The sequence below is a fragment of the Phoxinus phoxinus genome, assembly GCF_949152265.1.
Source record: "Phoxinus phoxinus genome assembly, chromosome: 13".
NCBI lineage: Eukaryota > Metazoa > Chordata > Actinopteri > Cypriniformes > Leuciscidae > Phoxinus > Phoxinus phoxinus.
The window spans coordinates 18,435,704-18,453,352 of record NC_136888.1 but is presented as its reverse complement, the minus strand read 5'-3'; the positions used below and the strand labels follow the sequence as shown (position 1 = coordinate 18,453,352).

The following is a 17,649-nucleotide window of genomic DNA, read 5'->3' as shown; positions in this document are numbered from 1 at the left end:
TGAGATCCAATATGGCCGTCATGAAGAACGGATGATGTGAGGCGAATAAAAAGAGTCTTATCTCAAATGGATTTGTGTGGTGACACTAACAAGGGCTTTTAATCTTTCATTCAAGATGAATTCTATTCTCTCCTGGATTATCAATTCTCTATTCGATTTTTCTATTAAGGAGTACAAGTGTGGTAGGCTTTATTTAGCCAGTTTAATTTTTAGAATAAGATCCCCGTGAATGTCAGTCATGAGTACTTTTTCATAGAAGTCTATCTCTGTCTTTTATTTCTCTCTTTCTCTGCTTTAAGACAGCCCCCTCTCGTTGCTCTCTTTGAGCGGTGGCAGTGGCTGCTTAATTATGTAGGGAGGTAGGAGATCTTTATTCTCTGTGTCCATGCTGATAGCATCTCATTCACTCTCAGTGTTTGAGGTTTAGATTTTATCTTGACAGGCTGGCTGACAAATAGGAGTCATCCTACACCTGCACTGGGAAACCGTATGGTATACATTTATTTTAAATGTAAAATAAATGTATGATTTAAATGAAGAACTTTAAATCAATTAATATTACACACACAGATGTATGTATATAAATATTAAATATTATAATTATGAATTAATATAAAAAATAATTTAAAAAATGTATAAATTTATATAAAATTCATTAAAATATATAATATTTAATATATTGAAATGAATACATGCAATGTAAAAAATTTAAAAAAATAATAATATTGGGAAATAAAATAAAATAACTTTTCTTTTTTAATATAGGCCTATTTATATTTATAATATATTCATATATTGAATATATATAAAAGTATTATTTCTCTCTTTTTTTTAAATCTGTCCACAATTGTTAGAACGTTGGTATCATTGTTTCCACAAAAACGTTAAGCATCAAAATTTTGAAAGTTGAAAGTTTTCAACATTAATAATAATAATATAAAATATTATACTAATTTCTGAAGGATCATGTGACACTGAATGATGCTGAAAATTCAGCTTTGCCATCACAGGAATAAATGATTATTATTTATTTGTATTTATTACAATTATTTAAAATTATAATAATATTACTGTTTTTACTGTATTTAAGATACTTTTTTTCAAAAACATTAAAAAAATGAATGTTTCCAAACTTTTGACAGGTATATAAGATCCTTTTGCTGATCATGACAGCTGCTATTTGCATTGGTTCACATTTTAATTAAAATGCATATTTAATAGCTAATGATACAAATTAAATCATGTTAAAAAATGAATAATGTTGAAGTATTTAAGCGTATATCTGAGGACATGACAATGAAATTAAAGCTTCTATAAATGACCTGTATTAATTACTGTACTCAGTTTGTTTGATGAATCCACCCCATTACAGCTCGTGTCTCTGTTTCCTTTAGTCAGGAAAAGTCGGTTGCTATGGCCACATTTATGTGTTCATAAGTGGCTCTGAGTGACTGCTCACCATCTCGGCTCCAAACAACGAGCAATAATCAGCTCATTAAAGAGTTTCCCTCCTCCCCTCGAACCCCACGCTCATCTAAATAACAAATAACAGGCTCTCTCTCCATTCTGCCTTTTTCTCCTCTCCGTCCCCCCTCTTTTGAATCACATCTCATAGAAATGTATTTATATCTCTATATCTACAATCGAGGCTGTGAGTGGGGAAAGAAAGGGAGAGAAAAAGTGGGTTCTGTCAGAAGTGGTGGGGAAGAGTGTGAAAGTAGCCGATTTTCTTAATACATCCCCTGGGAGCAGATAAGTCTATCAATCTGTTAGATTGGAAAGCCATTAGGTGCCCTGGTTTATGCGTCTCAAGCTGTTAAAGCAGAGCAGATTGATTGTTGAGCCTTTGATGGGATATGCTGATCTAATCTCACTGTGCTTCAGTTTGCAATAAATTACACAATTCATTTCCCCCCATTTAGGGGAAGAAAATGACACCTCCAGGCATGCCTGGCCTCTCCGGGCGAAACAGCACACAGAAGCTATTTTATGGCGCCATTTAGCCAGCAAGCTTTCAGCCAACCAGGCCAACCCAATCTCTCTCTCTCTCTCTCTCTCTCTCTCTCTCTCTCTCTCTCTCTCTCTCTCTCTCTCTCTCTCTCTCTCTCTCTCGCGCTCTCTCGCAAAAAATCGAAGCATAATCAAGGTGTATGTTTAGAAAATTTATTGTTATAATTTCCACCCATAATCTCCTCCATTTTCCTGCAGCCAGAATGACATAGATCATCATCTGCAGTTAAAAAAAAAGAAAAAAAAGAGGAAAATGGATAGCAGTTTAAAATTTATCGGTCTTTGATTCTCAATTATAGGTGTTTATGACTTCATCCGTCTTCAGCCACCTCAACCTTTTCCATTATGGTGGAATATTATTTGTACGGAATCCATTAAATTCACAAGGCAGGACTCTAATGGCGGGGCTGCAGTGCTTTGCAGAGGGAAAAGTTTTTTTGAAAGGTTAGCTTTAGCAAAAGCGCTGCTGTTATGACACCAGAAATTGCTTTATTGATGGGCTTCCTCAGAGCCTGAGCATTTGGGCCATTTGTAACGGGCTCCATATCTCTATCTCCCTTCAGACACTGATGAGAAGCCACTGCTGCCTCAACCCGATTACAGCGCTGTAATGACACACGGTCAGAACGCTTGGCCCAAGAACGCTCACACCTGGCTATATTCTACAGAAGTGTGTGTGTGTGTGTGTGTGTGTGTGTGTGTGTGTGTGTGTGTGTGTGTGTGTGTGTGTGTGTGTTGTGTGTGTGTGTGAACCTGGACAGGTGCTGCAAAGCCATTCCACAGATTCAGCCATGTCAGAAAGAATGAATGGGGTCTTTTAGTTCTTGGTTGGCACAAGGAAGACACAGATCATTGCATCAATGTAGGACACTGAGGGTCAGGGAACTTGTTGAACATCTCTGTACCTGTAAGCAACATTCACGGTTCCCAAGGTGGTACATCAGACAAAACATTCTTGATACTAACTTTAGCACAATGAGAATGATTAGACCATATATCACCTAGCACATATTTAACCCTACAAAATGTAAGGTCTTGTATTCATGCATGCCTTCTCAATTCTTTATCATTTTTTTAAAGGCTTGTTCACAATTGTTTTTATTGAAGACTGTTTTAATTGTTTTGTCCATACAATGAAAGTCAGACATTGTATGGCAAAAAAATTGAAACTGGGATATTTTTCAAAATATTTTCCTTTGTGTTCCACATAAGAAAGAAAGTCAAACAGATTTGGAGTGAAATGAGCGTGAGTAAATTATGACATTTGCATTTTTAGCTGAACAACCCCTTTAGCATGACTCTGCCCAGGACAACGAGCTGATTAAAAAGCTCTTTTGGGTTTTTTAGAATTTGATTTATACTCAATTCTTTCCACTTTCCACCACAACTTCTGCAGATAGTGTATTATGTGCCAAGATGGATAACCTTGGTCCTGATGGCCTATTGTTAATCCAGTGTTCGGACATAGACTGACCTGTAACCCACTTGGCGAGAGCCTCTTCTCACCCTCAAAGTGACATTGAATTCTGCTCTTTTCTCTGCGCCCCCATAAGCATATAAAAGCAGCTCACTGATACTTGGCTAATCACGCTGTAACTCAGAGCCTCTAACTATCTCTCAGCCAATCAATAGCTTCACCATCCCAATTAAGGTGGGCCAGGTCAGGGCCAGGCCACAGTCAGTCCTTTACAACTTAAATGCCATGTTTAAATCCATTGTGTGTATTACAGTGGGACGAGCCGCCTGACCTTCAAGCTTTTAATGCCTCGTTTCAATAGTGCCGGACATTAATGCACTGAGAAAGAGCATGCAGTGGTCATTTTGTACAAGTCGGTTAAACAGATCAGGATATTTTGGAGTGAATGTTTAAACTGTGTGTGCTAATGGTGCTTAGTCTATTTATATTTGTGCATTTAGCATATATGTTTTATTCAAAGCAACTTGTAGTGCATTCAAGGCCTACACTTTATTAGTCTGGCATTATTGAAGCCTCTTATAATGGTCATATGGATCAACAGATCTTAATGGATTGAAATAATTTTTCAATCTGTAATAAATATAGGCTAATATATATATATGTGTGTAATAAATCTTTTATAAATCTGTATCTGATCAATTTTGAGTTGATTCCCTAAATGTACACATAAATTACCAAAATTTACCTTTAAAAAATAATCATAATTCCCGAGATTGTTCTTTTAATAGTTTTTTAGTGATGTCAGCTCGACCAAATGCCATTGCCGTACCAGGCGTATACAATCCAAGATTTAAAGGTTTAGAATACCTCCTCGCCCATTTTTCACTGTGTGGTGCTTTTCGATATTATACTCATGTCTTTTATCACAATTTCGACCAGACGAGAGAAACTCACAAGATATCAAAACAAAAATCTATATATAATACGTGGGCAATTACAGCGCGAAGTTAGCGGCGTCTGGTCATTGTCACAGCGCGGCGCGCTTTTCTCATCTCCCGGGGTCGTTAGACGATGATGGATGTAAACCTATAAAGTATCTAAACTGGACCTTTTAACAAACCATGAGCAATACTATCATTTCTTTAATAGAACCTGCTGACCGTGTCATTCCGTCCTGCCATTCGTCATTTTCCTGGTGAAATAATCAATAACTCCACGCTCTGAAATAAATAATCTAAAAGTCGGGGAACATTATATCTTCCCACCAGGCAGAGAGACACAAAGAGCCGAGATGAAGACTAATATGAAATATCTACACATAGCCTACATGGCACAAGCCCCAATAAAGGCACGCACCGAACACTGATTCTAATAGTTGTGTGTAGCGTCCATCATGGATTTGTGCGCTGTTAGTTACACTGAGTTAATGAATTAGGCCTGCCTTTGAGCCTAAATCTCATTATAGTTTTGTATATAAAAACATCTGTAGACTATTATATCCATCTAAGGTATTAGAAATAAGCCTTTTGTTTAAAACTGATAGCCGAAATATGTATTTTGAAGAGGGGAGTTGCCTGAACATCACTGACTAAACCCCGTCTAACACCTGATGGCGCTAGGGAACGACTTATTTGAACCTAACCTATAGATTTTGACGATAATAATGCAATAAAAGTAGGCTACACATAGGCTACATGGTCAAAATATGTTTTAATTATTGCATTGAATATTTTACTTGTAGTGGCATAAGGTTCAACAATTACATTTCTTACAATTATTCGGTATAATAATAATTATAGGCTACAAATTATTCCGACTCGCTGTCTTTGGAAAATGTTTTCACAATCCCATAATGTTATTATTTTTTTACACACTAAGAATAATCCTTTCATCAAATTTTACATTTAGAAAACATTTTCTGTTTTGTCACCACTTTAGAAATGCAGTGAAACTAGCGAAACCTACCATGCAGCTTAATTTGAACAGCAATCAATAACCTAATATCATAATCAAATGCGCCAGTGGTTTTGATTAAGTTGTAATTCCTCTTTAGATATGCTAGTAATAGTATTAATTATGATGATAATGATGATAATAATAATGCTATTGTAATCATAATCAGTTATATCCAGGACTAAATTGCTCTGTCGATCTCGCCTATTGTCAAAAGGCTTAATTCATATAAGTATTTTTTACAGCAACAAGCTTGGCTTTTATTGGTTTGCTGTTTTGCAAGCGTGCAGTAATTCTTTATAACCTGTAGAGGACGCTCTCATCTCGTTCAATCAGTGACTTATGGCGTCCAATTCAGTCTTGTTAATAATTATAGAAACCAAATTATTATTATCTTTGTCGAGAGAAGACTCTAACACGAGCGGGTTTGATTAAAGATGGATAAAGCTGGCAACCTGATGGGCCATGCACATATGTTCACTGGTTTATTTTATTTATTTACTTTTTATTAGTAGCCTAGTAGGCTAGTTGTAGTAGTATTTATTTTATTTTTATGTTGTATGTGTGACAGTGACAATGTGCTGTTCCCGAGCAAACTCAGCATTCAGTGGCATTAAAAGTATGACCTCATGACCTATCAAAGATTTTTGTGTTTTATTTTGTGGTTAGTTTTATTTTACAGTGTGTTAAACTGTGAAGTACTTGATTCTAAGACGAATGCAGTAAAGTTAATTCATACTTAGAACTCTGCTCCGATGGCAATTAGTTAAAATGTTACAAATATAAAGATCGAACTCACTAATTAGTTGCAATAAAAAACTTATGAAAATAGGCTATTTGAGATTAAAATAGTAATGTTAAACGACTTTAAAGAGAGAGTGATTTCAACTTATCTATTTGGATACTTAAAAGTGCGTGCAAAAGGTAGGCTAAATTACAAATACGCCTTATTTTAGCAATAGCCTATTCGTTAAAAAATCTGTAAGGGATTTATATTGAAACTGCACTCGCTATGTGCTTCACCTAATGATAAAAAAGAAATAGCTTCCCATATTGTTTACAAAGCCTATCCTACAGGGTTGTATAATACAATATTAATAGTGTAACATTTTAGAGCTACCAGCCTATACATGTTAAACTGCAAATTAGAGTAGATTTAGGCCTATGTAAAAAAAGAAAATTTAGTTTTGCTTTCAATACTTTTTCCTCATATCTATTAGTGCATTTCTATGTATCTGACCCTAAAAACAGTTTACACCATTGTCATGTGCCAATATAAATGTAGAAAGTATGTAACATTTTATTGATAGGCTATGCAATGATAAAAAAAAGTCAACTTTAACTTTGCAATGTGGCCTAAACCACCTTTTTCGCTATTGCCTTCATCGGTGCACCGCTTGAGCTAAATCCTTGTTCCTTTGTGTTAATGGTCCGTCCTCATTTGCCACCTAATTGGACTATATAAGACCAATAACATGAGAGAACTCTCAGCCCAGCAGCCAACGCGAAGAGTCTGGGAGGCCCCTCCTCTCTCCCGACTCTCCACTTCCCATCTCTCCCTTCATCCCATTTGCTATTGTACGTGCCCAATCGCCGTATACTTTCTGCATTTAACTCGGGTGACATTTTTATTTCATCATTAGCATCTGGCGCCAGACGGACGCGGTGAGCATCATTTTCACCAAGGAACTCTCGGAAGATGATCAGCAAGATTAATATTGTTTATCTCGCCCCGCGTTATTGTCTTTCGTTTTAACGTCAGTGCTGGCCGTAAACAACCGCGTTCAAGTTCCCAACACTGGAAGAGTTTACCAAGGACCTTCAAACTGTTAAAAGATTATTTTTTTTTAAGATTTTTTTTTTAAACAATTTTCAAAATATAGTATAACCCCGAATTTCCAGGCAACATGCCCGAAACAACCCAGGATACATGTGCTTCGGCAAAAGACTCTCCGTTTTTCATTAAAAATCTTCTCAATTCTGACAGCAAGCCGTCAAAGCCTAAGCCTATTTTGGCTTCAACTAAAGCAGGACTTGATGCCAGCTTCTCGCTCTCTCAGGTTGGGGAATTTAACTTTCCTCGCTTTGAGTTGCCGACCCAGCGCTTTGCGTTACCGGCTTACCTTGAGCGTGCCTCGGCATGGTGGTACCCGTACACACTCAGTGCATCTGCGCATCTTCACAGAACAGAAGGTAGGCTACGTTTTGATAACTTATAACTGATTGTTGTGTGGTGTGCATTGATTTGTTATTCGTCAGAAATAATAGCGTGATTCTGCTAGCAAATGGGGCATATGTTAATGAGAAGCAAGTCAGCTCAGAACATAGTTTGGGAAATGTTTCCTGACAGATATAGGCTAGCCCAAATTATAAACATAGGCTACATGTAGCAATTATCATAAGCCGTGTTTTCATTATTTTCATTATCATAACCTGTGTTTTCATTCTTTAAATATAAAAGTGACCGAGTTTTATTTTAAAATGCAATGTTTAGGTTTAAAAACACTTGAGTTTTTTAAGTCAGTACGAATCACACTTGTTTGCACCTGTCATGTGGCTAAGTGACGCGACCTGTGAAACTTGATATTAATACATTTCTGAAAGAAAACGAATGCTAATTTAAGCTCTCTTACTGTAGCAGCACAGAAAGTGAGAGACTCGTCACCGAACACGGGAACCGACCGAGACTCACCTGAGCTCGTGCTCAAATCAGACCCGGACGCAAAGGACGATGAAGACGACAACAAAAGTGGAGACGAGATTGTCCTCGAGGAGAGCGACATCGAAGATGGTAAAAAAGAAGGCGGCGTGGACGACTGGAAGAAGAACGACGACGGCGCGGACAAGAAGCCTTGTCGGAAAAAGAAAACTCGCACGGTGTTTTCTCGGAGTCAGGTGTTCCAGCTGGAGTCCACCTTCGACATGAAACGTTACCTCAGCAGCTCGGAGCGCGCCGGCCTTGCTGCCTCCCTTCACCTCACAGAGACCCAAGTCAAAATCTGGTTTCAGAACCGCAGAAACAAATGGAAACGTCAGCTGGCCGCAGAGCTGGAGGCCGCCAATTTGAGCCACGCAGCAGCGCAAAGGATTGTGAGAGTACCCATCCTGTATCACGAGAACTCGTCCTCTGAGAGCTCCAACACAGCGGGCAACGTGCCCGTGAGCCAGCCGCTGCTCACTTTCCCTCATCCGGTTTACTACTCTCATCCCATCGTCACCTCCGTGCCCCTCCTCAGACCGGTTTGAGAGGACGACAGATGCCTTTTTTATGTAACTTATGTAACTAAAACAATTTTACAGAGACTCGAAAAGAGGGAAAGAGAGAAAAGGCGGAAATGAAACCAAGAGACAAAGCTATTTTTGTTTAGAAAATAATTTAAAACGAAAGAAAAGAAAATGTACAAAGACGCACTATCATGCATTTGAGCCCTACATTTTTGTTTTGCATTACAACTCACAAATATACCCATAAAACTAGGCTACACATAGCCTAAATAAGGCGAATGTTCTGATGTCGCTGTTGGTTGGTGAATTACAATGATTCGTTAATTTACTGTCATTATTATTATTATCTATAAATTTCACAAGTCAACTTGTTGACACGAGTCAAAGAGTTAATACACCTGGTTAAGTTTTTTTTTATAGCACCGGGAAAAATCACACTGAACACGGATGTGCAATACTACTGTGTGACCATATATTTAGGCAACATGTTCTTTTTGAAACTCGTATTTTAGACACATTTTCTTAACCAAACAGTTCTTGGGTTGAGAAGATAACTGCTGAAAACGATTTTGTGTCCCTGGTCCCGCGTTCAATGGACAATCATAGGCTATATCGGACAGAAATTACAGTTAAACTGAAGACACGCAACCACGAATAATAAAAACTTACTTTTATCTATATTATTTACAGATGTATATGTACATGTACAGATATAACGAACCGAAATGAGGAAAGGTGTCATTTGTACAGTAATAGCTAAGTTTTTTTTACATTGTATTCTGTTGTGAAATAAACGGAGACTATTAAAGTCTACATGTCTTGATTAACGTTGTGGCACGACTGCTGTGTTGAAGCGAAACATTTTTTCACAATTTGGTAATGTTTATAAATATGGACATGCTCGCTAATACACTAGCGAGTACAAATAAAAAACATGCATTTCAGTAGGCCTAAATAATATAGGCCATGAGTTAAGAAATCAACATGGGAGTCAAAACTGACATGAGATTGCACAACCCCAACTAGTTACAGTGTGAAGGAAGCACTGTAGTCTCAAAATTATATTGAAGTAGTTATATATATTTCAAAACAACGAAACATTCTTAAAGGGATGTAAATAAATGAATATGTAAATAATTTATTAATTAAATCAATACGTGGGATAATTGGTTTATTTATGAATTAATAATGTATTTTGTCAGTGCGACTTGCTAAACATTAAAGAAAATAATGTAAAAAAAATCTCTCTATTATTGTTTATTGAGTTACAGCATATTTTATGAAATATAAAATGCCACGAGCTAAACCAAGCTTGCAGCAAAACCGGAATTGTTTCACCTCAACAAGCTGAAATACCCATTACCATCTCAATTACAAGCAGGTGCACCTTTAAATCTGGCGGACTCTACAAGCTGTGTTTTGCAAAATCGCGTTGTCAATAAGACCGTATAATTATCGGTGAGAGCTGGCGAAATTGCATTAAGAGTTTCCCCGCTCTTTGTGTGTGTGTGTGTGTGTGTGTGTGTGTGTGTGTGTGTGTGTGTGTGTGTGTGTGTGTGTGTGTGTGTGTGTGTGTGTGTGTGTGTGTGTGTGTGACAGAGAGAGAGAGAGAGAGAGATACTGAAGAGTAAAAACTGAACTCCTATGCATTCTATTTTAAGTGTATGAAAAAAAGTAATGAATTTATTGCTAGTGCAACCCATTTAGCTATACCAGCCTCATCAACCTGTTCATTTATTATTGATTTCAGTGGAATAGGTTAGACAACAACAACATAATAATAATAATAATAGTTATAGTTATATGTGTATTTTAATAATACAATTATTAATAATAATAGCCTAATAATAATAATAATAACTCCCCTTTAAAACGGTCCGTCTAAAATTACTTTAATACCTTAAATCTTAAAATTAAGGGCTTCATATTCAGGGCTTATAATTATTTTCAGGTGGGCTATATGTAAAGAAATGTTTTAACATAGCCTGCTTTTACCAAAACTAAAGGCTTAAAAAATTGAATAAACAGGGACCATCGAGAGAACTTTAATATGGGTCAGTCATGCTCATCGACAAGCATTGGTCTTCCTATTGCACTCTTCCTCTATAAAGTCGAAATCAACTCTCTGCGTTGGGTCTGAGCACTCAGCCAAGAGCACATTCAAATACCGTCGCCTAATAATCATAACTCCTATATTGACGTATAATATAATGCAAGCTCAGCACGAGCCCATTACGGTGAATTAATAGATCGCAGAGGCATTATTGCCTGTCGAGTATTGATCGGATAACGTCTGTAAAATATTGTTTCAAATCAAGGGCATTGTTAACAGTTCTTTTTTTTCCCCCTGTTGGCTTACTGATGACCTTGATCCACTGTCATAAACTAAAAATATATATATATAGCTATCACTCGATAATTTCCATTTAACCATGTCTTTATGCAAAGAACGGAGGTGGGGATAAACAGATCAAATGTTCAATGCGCATTAACATAGAAGACAATAGTTAGAATAACATGGAAGAGTTTGGACAAATAGTGCATATATAACCGGTATTTAAACAACCCCCGCCCGATTTGTGCTCATAAGTAATCTCTTTCTGTCTATGTGATTATTCCTATTTGCACAACAGTGTTTTTCTTTGTGAATTTGGCGGGGTTTGTTAGCTTATCGAAGCTCGGGCTATTCAAACTGAACGGTGATTTTTAACAATTTCGATAAAACACAATACGTTTAGTTAGCCGACCTCACATTTTCGAGCGAAATGGATAGTAGGCTATAGCTCACTGCGTCATAGGATGAGACTGACTAAATGGACTATCATCTGCCCTATTAAATTATCTTTCGCTGTGTATGGGGAAAATGTTTTTCAGCGCTCTGCAAAGCACATTTACCCACACTAGACGACGGGAACGTGAACTCAATCCCGTGTATAACGCTTGAGAGGGAGCGGGCCTATCTTTGCTTATTACTTTCTCGAAATGTTTTGGTGTTATTCAGGCAAAGGATATCTTCTCTCTTTTTTTTGCCCCACCTTTCCTATTTGCTTTGGTGATTGAAAGCGAGCATCAGATTTTCATCAAAGTTCTATTAAGTGAAACATAGGTTGCGGGGCAGCCTCTGATTGAAACAGTTTAAATTTTAATTGTGTTTTTAATTTGACATATAGTTGCGGAGAGGAATGACACCACAACGCCGAGGGGCGGTCGATTCGCTTAATTTCTCCCTCAGGGATTGATGAGTATATCAGAGCAGTAGATTGGAAACCCATTAAGACTCAATGGTTAGGTTGTTAATTGGATCTTGATGAATAGAAGCCCTTGGTTGAACTATACTGATCCAATCTTCTTGACTTTCTGTTTTCCAATAAATTACCCAATTCATTTCCCAGCCGTAGATTACATAAATTGTACACCTCCAGGGCTTGAGATTCCCGCCTGCTCTCTCTCTCTCTCTCTCTCTCTCTCTCTCTCTCTCTCTCTCTCTCTCTCTCTCTCTCTCTCTCTCTCTCTCTGCAAAACCATTTGAGAAAAAATAAAAGACCAGCCTCAGAATCTTGAATGAAAATCGAAACATAATCAGCGTTTATACTTAGAAAATTTATTGATATCATTTTCTCTGGTAATTTCCTTATCTTAAAGTTGGACATGCCATATATCATAATACAAACGTGTAAAGGGCCCATTGTTTAATATTTATCGAAGCTTGATTTGCAGATCAAAGGCGCCCATGACTTCATCCGTCTTTCTAGCGGGGAGCATTTTTGCCAGAGCTCGATGTGTATGTTCGGTCATTACTGTCTGCCGCATGCACTGACAGCACGTGCAAAAAAATGCCTGTTCTGCCAGATTTGAAAGATCTTTAGCTTTGTGAACGCGTGACAGATTGTCACATAATCGCTGACTGTTCATCGCGGTTAACCTGTCTTTTTGAGAAACATATAGCACTGTTCTCAGTTTGATAGTAGAAACAAAACTTTTCGGATTTTTACAATAAGGCATTATGCACACCTTAAAAAATGTTCTTGTTAAAAAAAACAGCTTTTAATGATTTTTAAATATATATATATATAATAGCCTACCACTCCCTTCTCAACAAACACGTAGAATATAATACTGTGATGGGGCCTACATTTCTGGTGTATTGTTTTTGTTTAATATGTCTAAACGGCCTTTAAGCCATCCAGCCTCGGCTGACAGGCGCAGCGTATAAAACCGGCTCTTTAACGATCATTGCGGATTTCACGCCTTATGTGAATGCGCCATAAATCGTTGGGCCGCTGTGAACTAGGCCCTCATATTTTACGCACTAAATGGCTATATGTGGGCATATGGCGCCTCACAATAGGTCTCTTTAACAACCGTTCCAAACAGAGTTGCAGATTGTGACAGTTCAACCACATCGTTTCCATCATCGCGTACATGTATAGTGCACGTTTCGTACTTCCAGAGCCTTACTAGACCAAGCAAACACCCACTGATATGTCTTCGTAGCCACAGGTTCAAAGTAAAAGTTCGTGATTGTAGGTTATTAGACTTCAGTTTATTGAAAATATATAGGCGAAATGTCTTGCTGAGTAGGCCTATAGGCCTATTAATCACAAAAATTATAAAGAGGCTCATCAATATAATAATCATAATAATTCATATTAGGCTATAATTAAAAAGAAAATGGTCAGTCATTTTCTTTTTCTTTTTCTTTACTGGTATGGCCCAGTTATGGCTAGTCGTGGTCGGGAGACCCATGTGTGCAGGCAGGGCACTATTCCCGACCTTTGAAATTTGTAGTCGGGATCGCTCAACCCTGGCTCCCTTAGCTCCATTAGGTGTCCGCGCGCTGTCACCACGACAAAGCCAGAGCATTTGTTAAGTGTCGCCAGCCTTTAGAAAACGCTAACGAGAGCTAATGTGGCAGAGCCACAGCTGCCCTCGAGACACGAGTCAGGGGTGGGGCGAGCGCACACACCCCAATCAATTAGTCAATCAATTAAACAGGGTCCTGCCCGCTCTAGCCGGCCCGCAGAGGCAGTAGATTAGCCCACCATAATGATCAAATTAATTCTTAAACGGAGATAATGGACGTGGAATGAGTTTATTATTTTCAAGAAAAATGAGATAGGATCCATTATTAGTTCCTAGACTGTGTTGGATTATTTGACCAATTTGCCATTTATAGCACACGACTAGTGGAATTTAAAACGACTGTTTAATAAGATATATGATTTTGAACTAAACCATGTATTTAGATGACTTGTGATTATGAGGTTGGTTTATTGTTGGTTATTGATGTGCGCATGAACTTGAGAACTCTAGGCGTGTACTTGAGATGCCTAGAACTCCATTCATGAACAAAGAGGACCTCTGTGGATCAGCAGCATGCGCGTCTGTGTGATGACCACAGTCTACAGTAAAAGCTGTTTAAAACGTGCTCCTGGATCTGGATCTCTGAATTGCACGGTTAAATGTTGTGACAATCTTTAACGTCTTTTGAACCAAACAAAAAAACGTATGGATTTGTTACATTTTTTATTATATTTCAGAGGCCTGCTTCATGGGCTTCCAATACAAGTCAAAATCTGAACATCAATAAATAAATATAAATTTAAACTCGTTAACCTGTAAACAGAAAAAAAAATTATTATGTCGATATAAGGGAGCAGGAAATTACTGAAATTAGAAGCAATAATAATCACAATTTATCAAAGTGGGAAACCAGAGGCACGTACATGACAATGAATAATTATCCATCACGTAGTTCACAGAAAGCTATTAAAATGTTGGTTGTAATTTCTCGTTACAGTGATATTCTGCAGGCAAACGTCCGGCTATTAAGTTGTGGAGGGAAAAGACAAATGTTGACCATACAAGCTAAACGGATTGCCTACATGTACAGTGTAAAGCATTTTTGTGCACATTTATAGTAGAAAAATGCATATTGTTAACAATGATATTAATAATTTGAGCCCTTAATATTGAATATTTGATACTGCAAAATGTAGCACTTGCACAGTGGAATATGACTTTGTGTTCATCAAATTTGGCTTCCCCAACTGTGGTCAATAAAACACAAACGACACTAAAATAAAGCTATGCACATTAAGTATTAATTAATTTAATAAACTTAAACTATTATTTTAAACCAGATAAAATGGCAAATAAAACACTCTAATGTTCATGACTGATAAAAAGCATAAAAGTTTTTTTTTTATAAAAGTAACTTAACAAATGTGATGTTTTGCCCAGTGAATTCTGAGAATGCCCCTTTCCCCATCAATTATAAGGTACTTTTTACCTTTTAAAATATTTGTTAACAAAATCTATATTAGGCTAGATGTGTTCCCTTACTAAATATATGTGTAAATTAAAAAGTAATTCAGACTTTTTACTGATATTGTTTATAATATTTTACAGTAAAATGTTGTCTATAAAACATAATATTGTTTATCATGTATGGTAAGATAGGCCTACATTACGGTTATTCACGGCCAAATAACTGGTTTGGACTGTTGCATTTTACATTCTTTTTCCCTTTAAAATTACTGACATTTTTTTATTTTTGCATTGTAGCCTAATGTTTTGCAGCAAGTTAATCTCCATCGAGCGCTCCATTGAGGAACTCAAATATTATAAAATTTGAAATTTCCGGGCGCGCTTTGAGCGCGTGATTGGCCAGCGCCGGTCTTACCTACATGCAAATGAGGGCACGTTCCACCCGCCTTGAGACCAGAGCGCGTGGAAGTGGAGAGGAATGCATTCGAACACTTTTGAGCCCACGAAAAACAAGTTTTTTTTTAACGTCCCATCAGCTCTAACCAACCATTTTTAGATTTGAAGAAAAACACTCTCTATGTGTTTGCGGAACGTATTGCTGCGTTGACATTTGATCATTTTTAGAACATTTTTGAACTGTTATGAGGCGAGAATGAATAATTCGGAGGACAGCGGAAGCAAGTGCTCGCCTGCCCCCATTTCAAGCTTCACGATCCAGTCCATTTTGGGCACCTCCAACGAGGGAGTCCGGTCAGCAGGAAAAGACAGTCCGAAATCCCAGCCGAGGAAGCGGACGTTGTCCGTGTCATCAGAGGACGACTGTAGTGCCGGAGAGGATTCGGGCGACTGTTACTGCTCTGAGTCCGGTGTACCAGAGCCCTGCAACCCGCACCAGCCTCTCAACTTCTGCCTCGGTAAGTCACGATACCACCAGTGTCATTTTATTGCTATAGACACTCTACCATGGTCAAAATAAATATATTTGTGTTTTCATGATGTTTAGTAAGAAAGTCACTTTTGTAAAACGTCTCACTTCAGAATCATTAAGTATAAAACACTAGTTTTTTTGTCACCATGGTGACTGTCTTCTAATGTTGTCCCCATTGCCAACACTGAATAAAACTCCAGTCGTGTTTTTATCCGACATATTATCGCGCCTCGGTGAACAGGGGAAAGGTCAAATAATTAACCGAATTTAATCGAGTCTGCTAATTGATTATGCCGGCTTTCAGAGGCAACGCTGCATTTCGTCAATTGAGCGTTAAATGTAACACGATTTAATTAATATCGTGCACCAGTGCTAGTCATATTGTATTGTTTATTTAACAGGGCACTTGTAACCTTTCAACAGTCGATCAAACAGTCAGAGTTCAAATTTAATGAACTCTTGTGTAAAGTATCGAGTAATGGCGATGTTTAGCCTAACAGGGGGGAAAACAGAGCGAATTTGATGATGGACGAATATTCAAAGCACTTTTTATACCTCATTAAATATAAACGTGTTTTCAACTACTAGGCTATTTATTGAATTCGCTAATGTGGACACATCAGTCATGCATATTGTTCCCACTGAAGCACGAAAGCTTTATCTCAATGGCTGTTATTCTTCAAGCACAATTTGATAAGACGATAGTTCTGTGTTGTATTTGTTGCAGGTGCCACAAAGGGACTTCTACCTGTGCAGGATGGGATCGACCGCCGGCCGCATTTGACACCATCCATACTACCGGATTACAAAGAGGAGCAGGAGCGAGCGTGTAGCCAAATGTCTCCCGTTTCTGAAGAGAGACACCGTGACGGTCCGGACAAACAGAGCAGTTCCGCTAAGAAGAAGACGCGCACCGTTTTCTCTCGGAGTCAGGTTTACCAGCTCGAGTCCACATTCGACATGAAACGCTATTTGAGCAGCTCCGAGAGAGCATGTCTCGCCTCCAGCCTGCAGTTAACGGAGACTCAAGTGAAAACGTGGTTTCAGAACCGGCGTAACAAATGGAAACGGCAGCTCTCTGCGGAACTGGAAGCTGCGAACATGGCGCACGCATCGGCGCAGACTTTGGTTGGGATGCCCCTCGTTTTCAGAGAAAATTCGTTGCTCCGGGTGCCGGTTCCGAGGTCCATCGCTTTTCCAACCCCACTCTATTACCCTGGAAGTAATTTACCAGCTTTACCATTATACAATCTTTACAATAAGATTGAATATTAACTTTTGCGCACAACGAACATTCTTTGCTAAAGGATGACTATTACACTATTACACACTAAAACGTACAAATACACATTTAACTTTGTTTGACGAAATTCATGTCTATTTATACCTCTTTATTTGGTGAAAAATTATATTTCTTAATATGCAGCAAATAAACGAGTCTATGTGTAAAACACAAAAGCAACACGGTTCTGTACATGTCCTATAAAATACACCATGTGTATACTGATTATTTTGTACTTTTATTTACATTTCTGTCCCCCGATTAACCCGTTTTACACATTATGAGGAGTGAAAACATTGAAATAAAAGTGTAATCATTCGATTCCTGTCTCTAAAATGAAAACATCTGAGATTAGATAAGAACACTCATTAATAACAACAATGATGATAATAATAATATTTTATTTATTATATTATATTGCATTTATTTTTTATTTTAAAGAGGTCTATACACAATACTTTAAAACGGCAATGCCTCGTTTTGATTTAATGCCTTTGCTTTAAAAGACAACCACGTTTTCCTAATATTTTGAATCGCAGAAGGCCTAGGCTACATGAATTTTGT

The 17,649-nt window shown here is 37.7% G+C and overlaps 2 protein-coding genes across 10 annotated transcripts in view; both read left to right on the top strand.

The window, feature by feature from the left end:
• hmx2 (H6 family homeobox 2) overlaps positions 1 to 17,406 on the top strand; it is a 34,629-nt gene extending 17,223 nt beyond the window's left edge. For 6 of the 8 annotated variants that reach the window (XM_079632740.1, XM_079632739.1, XM_079632741.1 and 3 more), the window contains 2 exons: positions 15,173 to 15,789; positions 16,531 to 17,405. In XM_079632740.1, coding sequence (XP_079488866.1) covers positions 15,528 to 15,789; positions 16,531 to 17,078 — 810 coding nt within the window. In that variant the 5' untranslated portion in view covers positions 15,173 to 15,527 and the 3' untranslated portion in view covers positions 17,079 to 17,405. Of the gene's footprint in view, positions 1 to 14,859; positions 15,790 to 16,530 lie in introns of those variants that run through there. The other 2 variants (XM_079632738.1, XM_079632742.1) reach the window with 2 other exon arrangements.
• On the top strand, positions 6,640 to 9,839 carry hmx3a (H6 family homeobox 3a). 2 transcript variants are annotated; one of them, XM_079632734.1, is made up of 2 exons: positions 6,640 to 7,573; positions 8,022 to 9,660. In XM_079632734.1, exons 1-2 carry the CDS (start codon positions 7,288 to 7,290, stop codon positions 8,624 to 8,626), a joined length of 891 nt encoding a protein of 296 aa, XP_079488860.1. In that variant the 5' UTR covers positions 6,640 to 7,287; the 3' UTR covers positions 8,627 to 9,660. The 2 variants fall into 2 exon arrangements, with proteins under 2 accessions (XP_079488860.1, XP_079488859.1); XM_079632733.1 differs by having other exon boundaries at positions 6,643 to 7,573; positions 8,019 to 9,839.
• Positions 17,407 to 17,649: the final 243 nt, after the last annotated feature.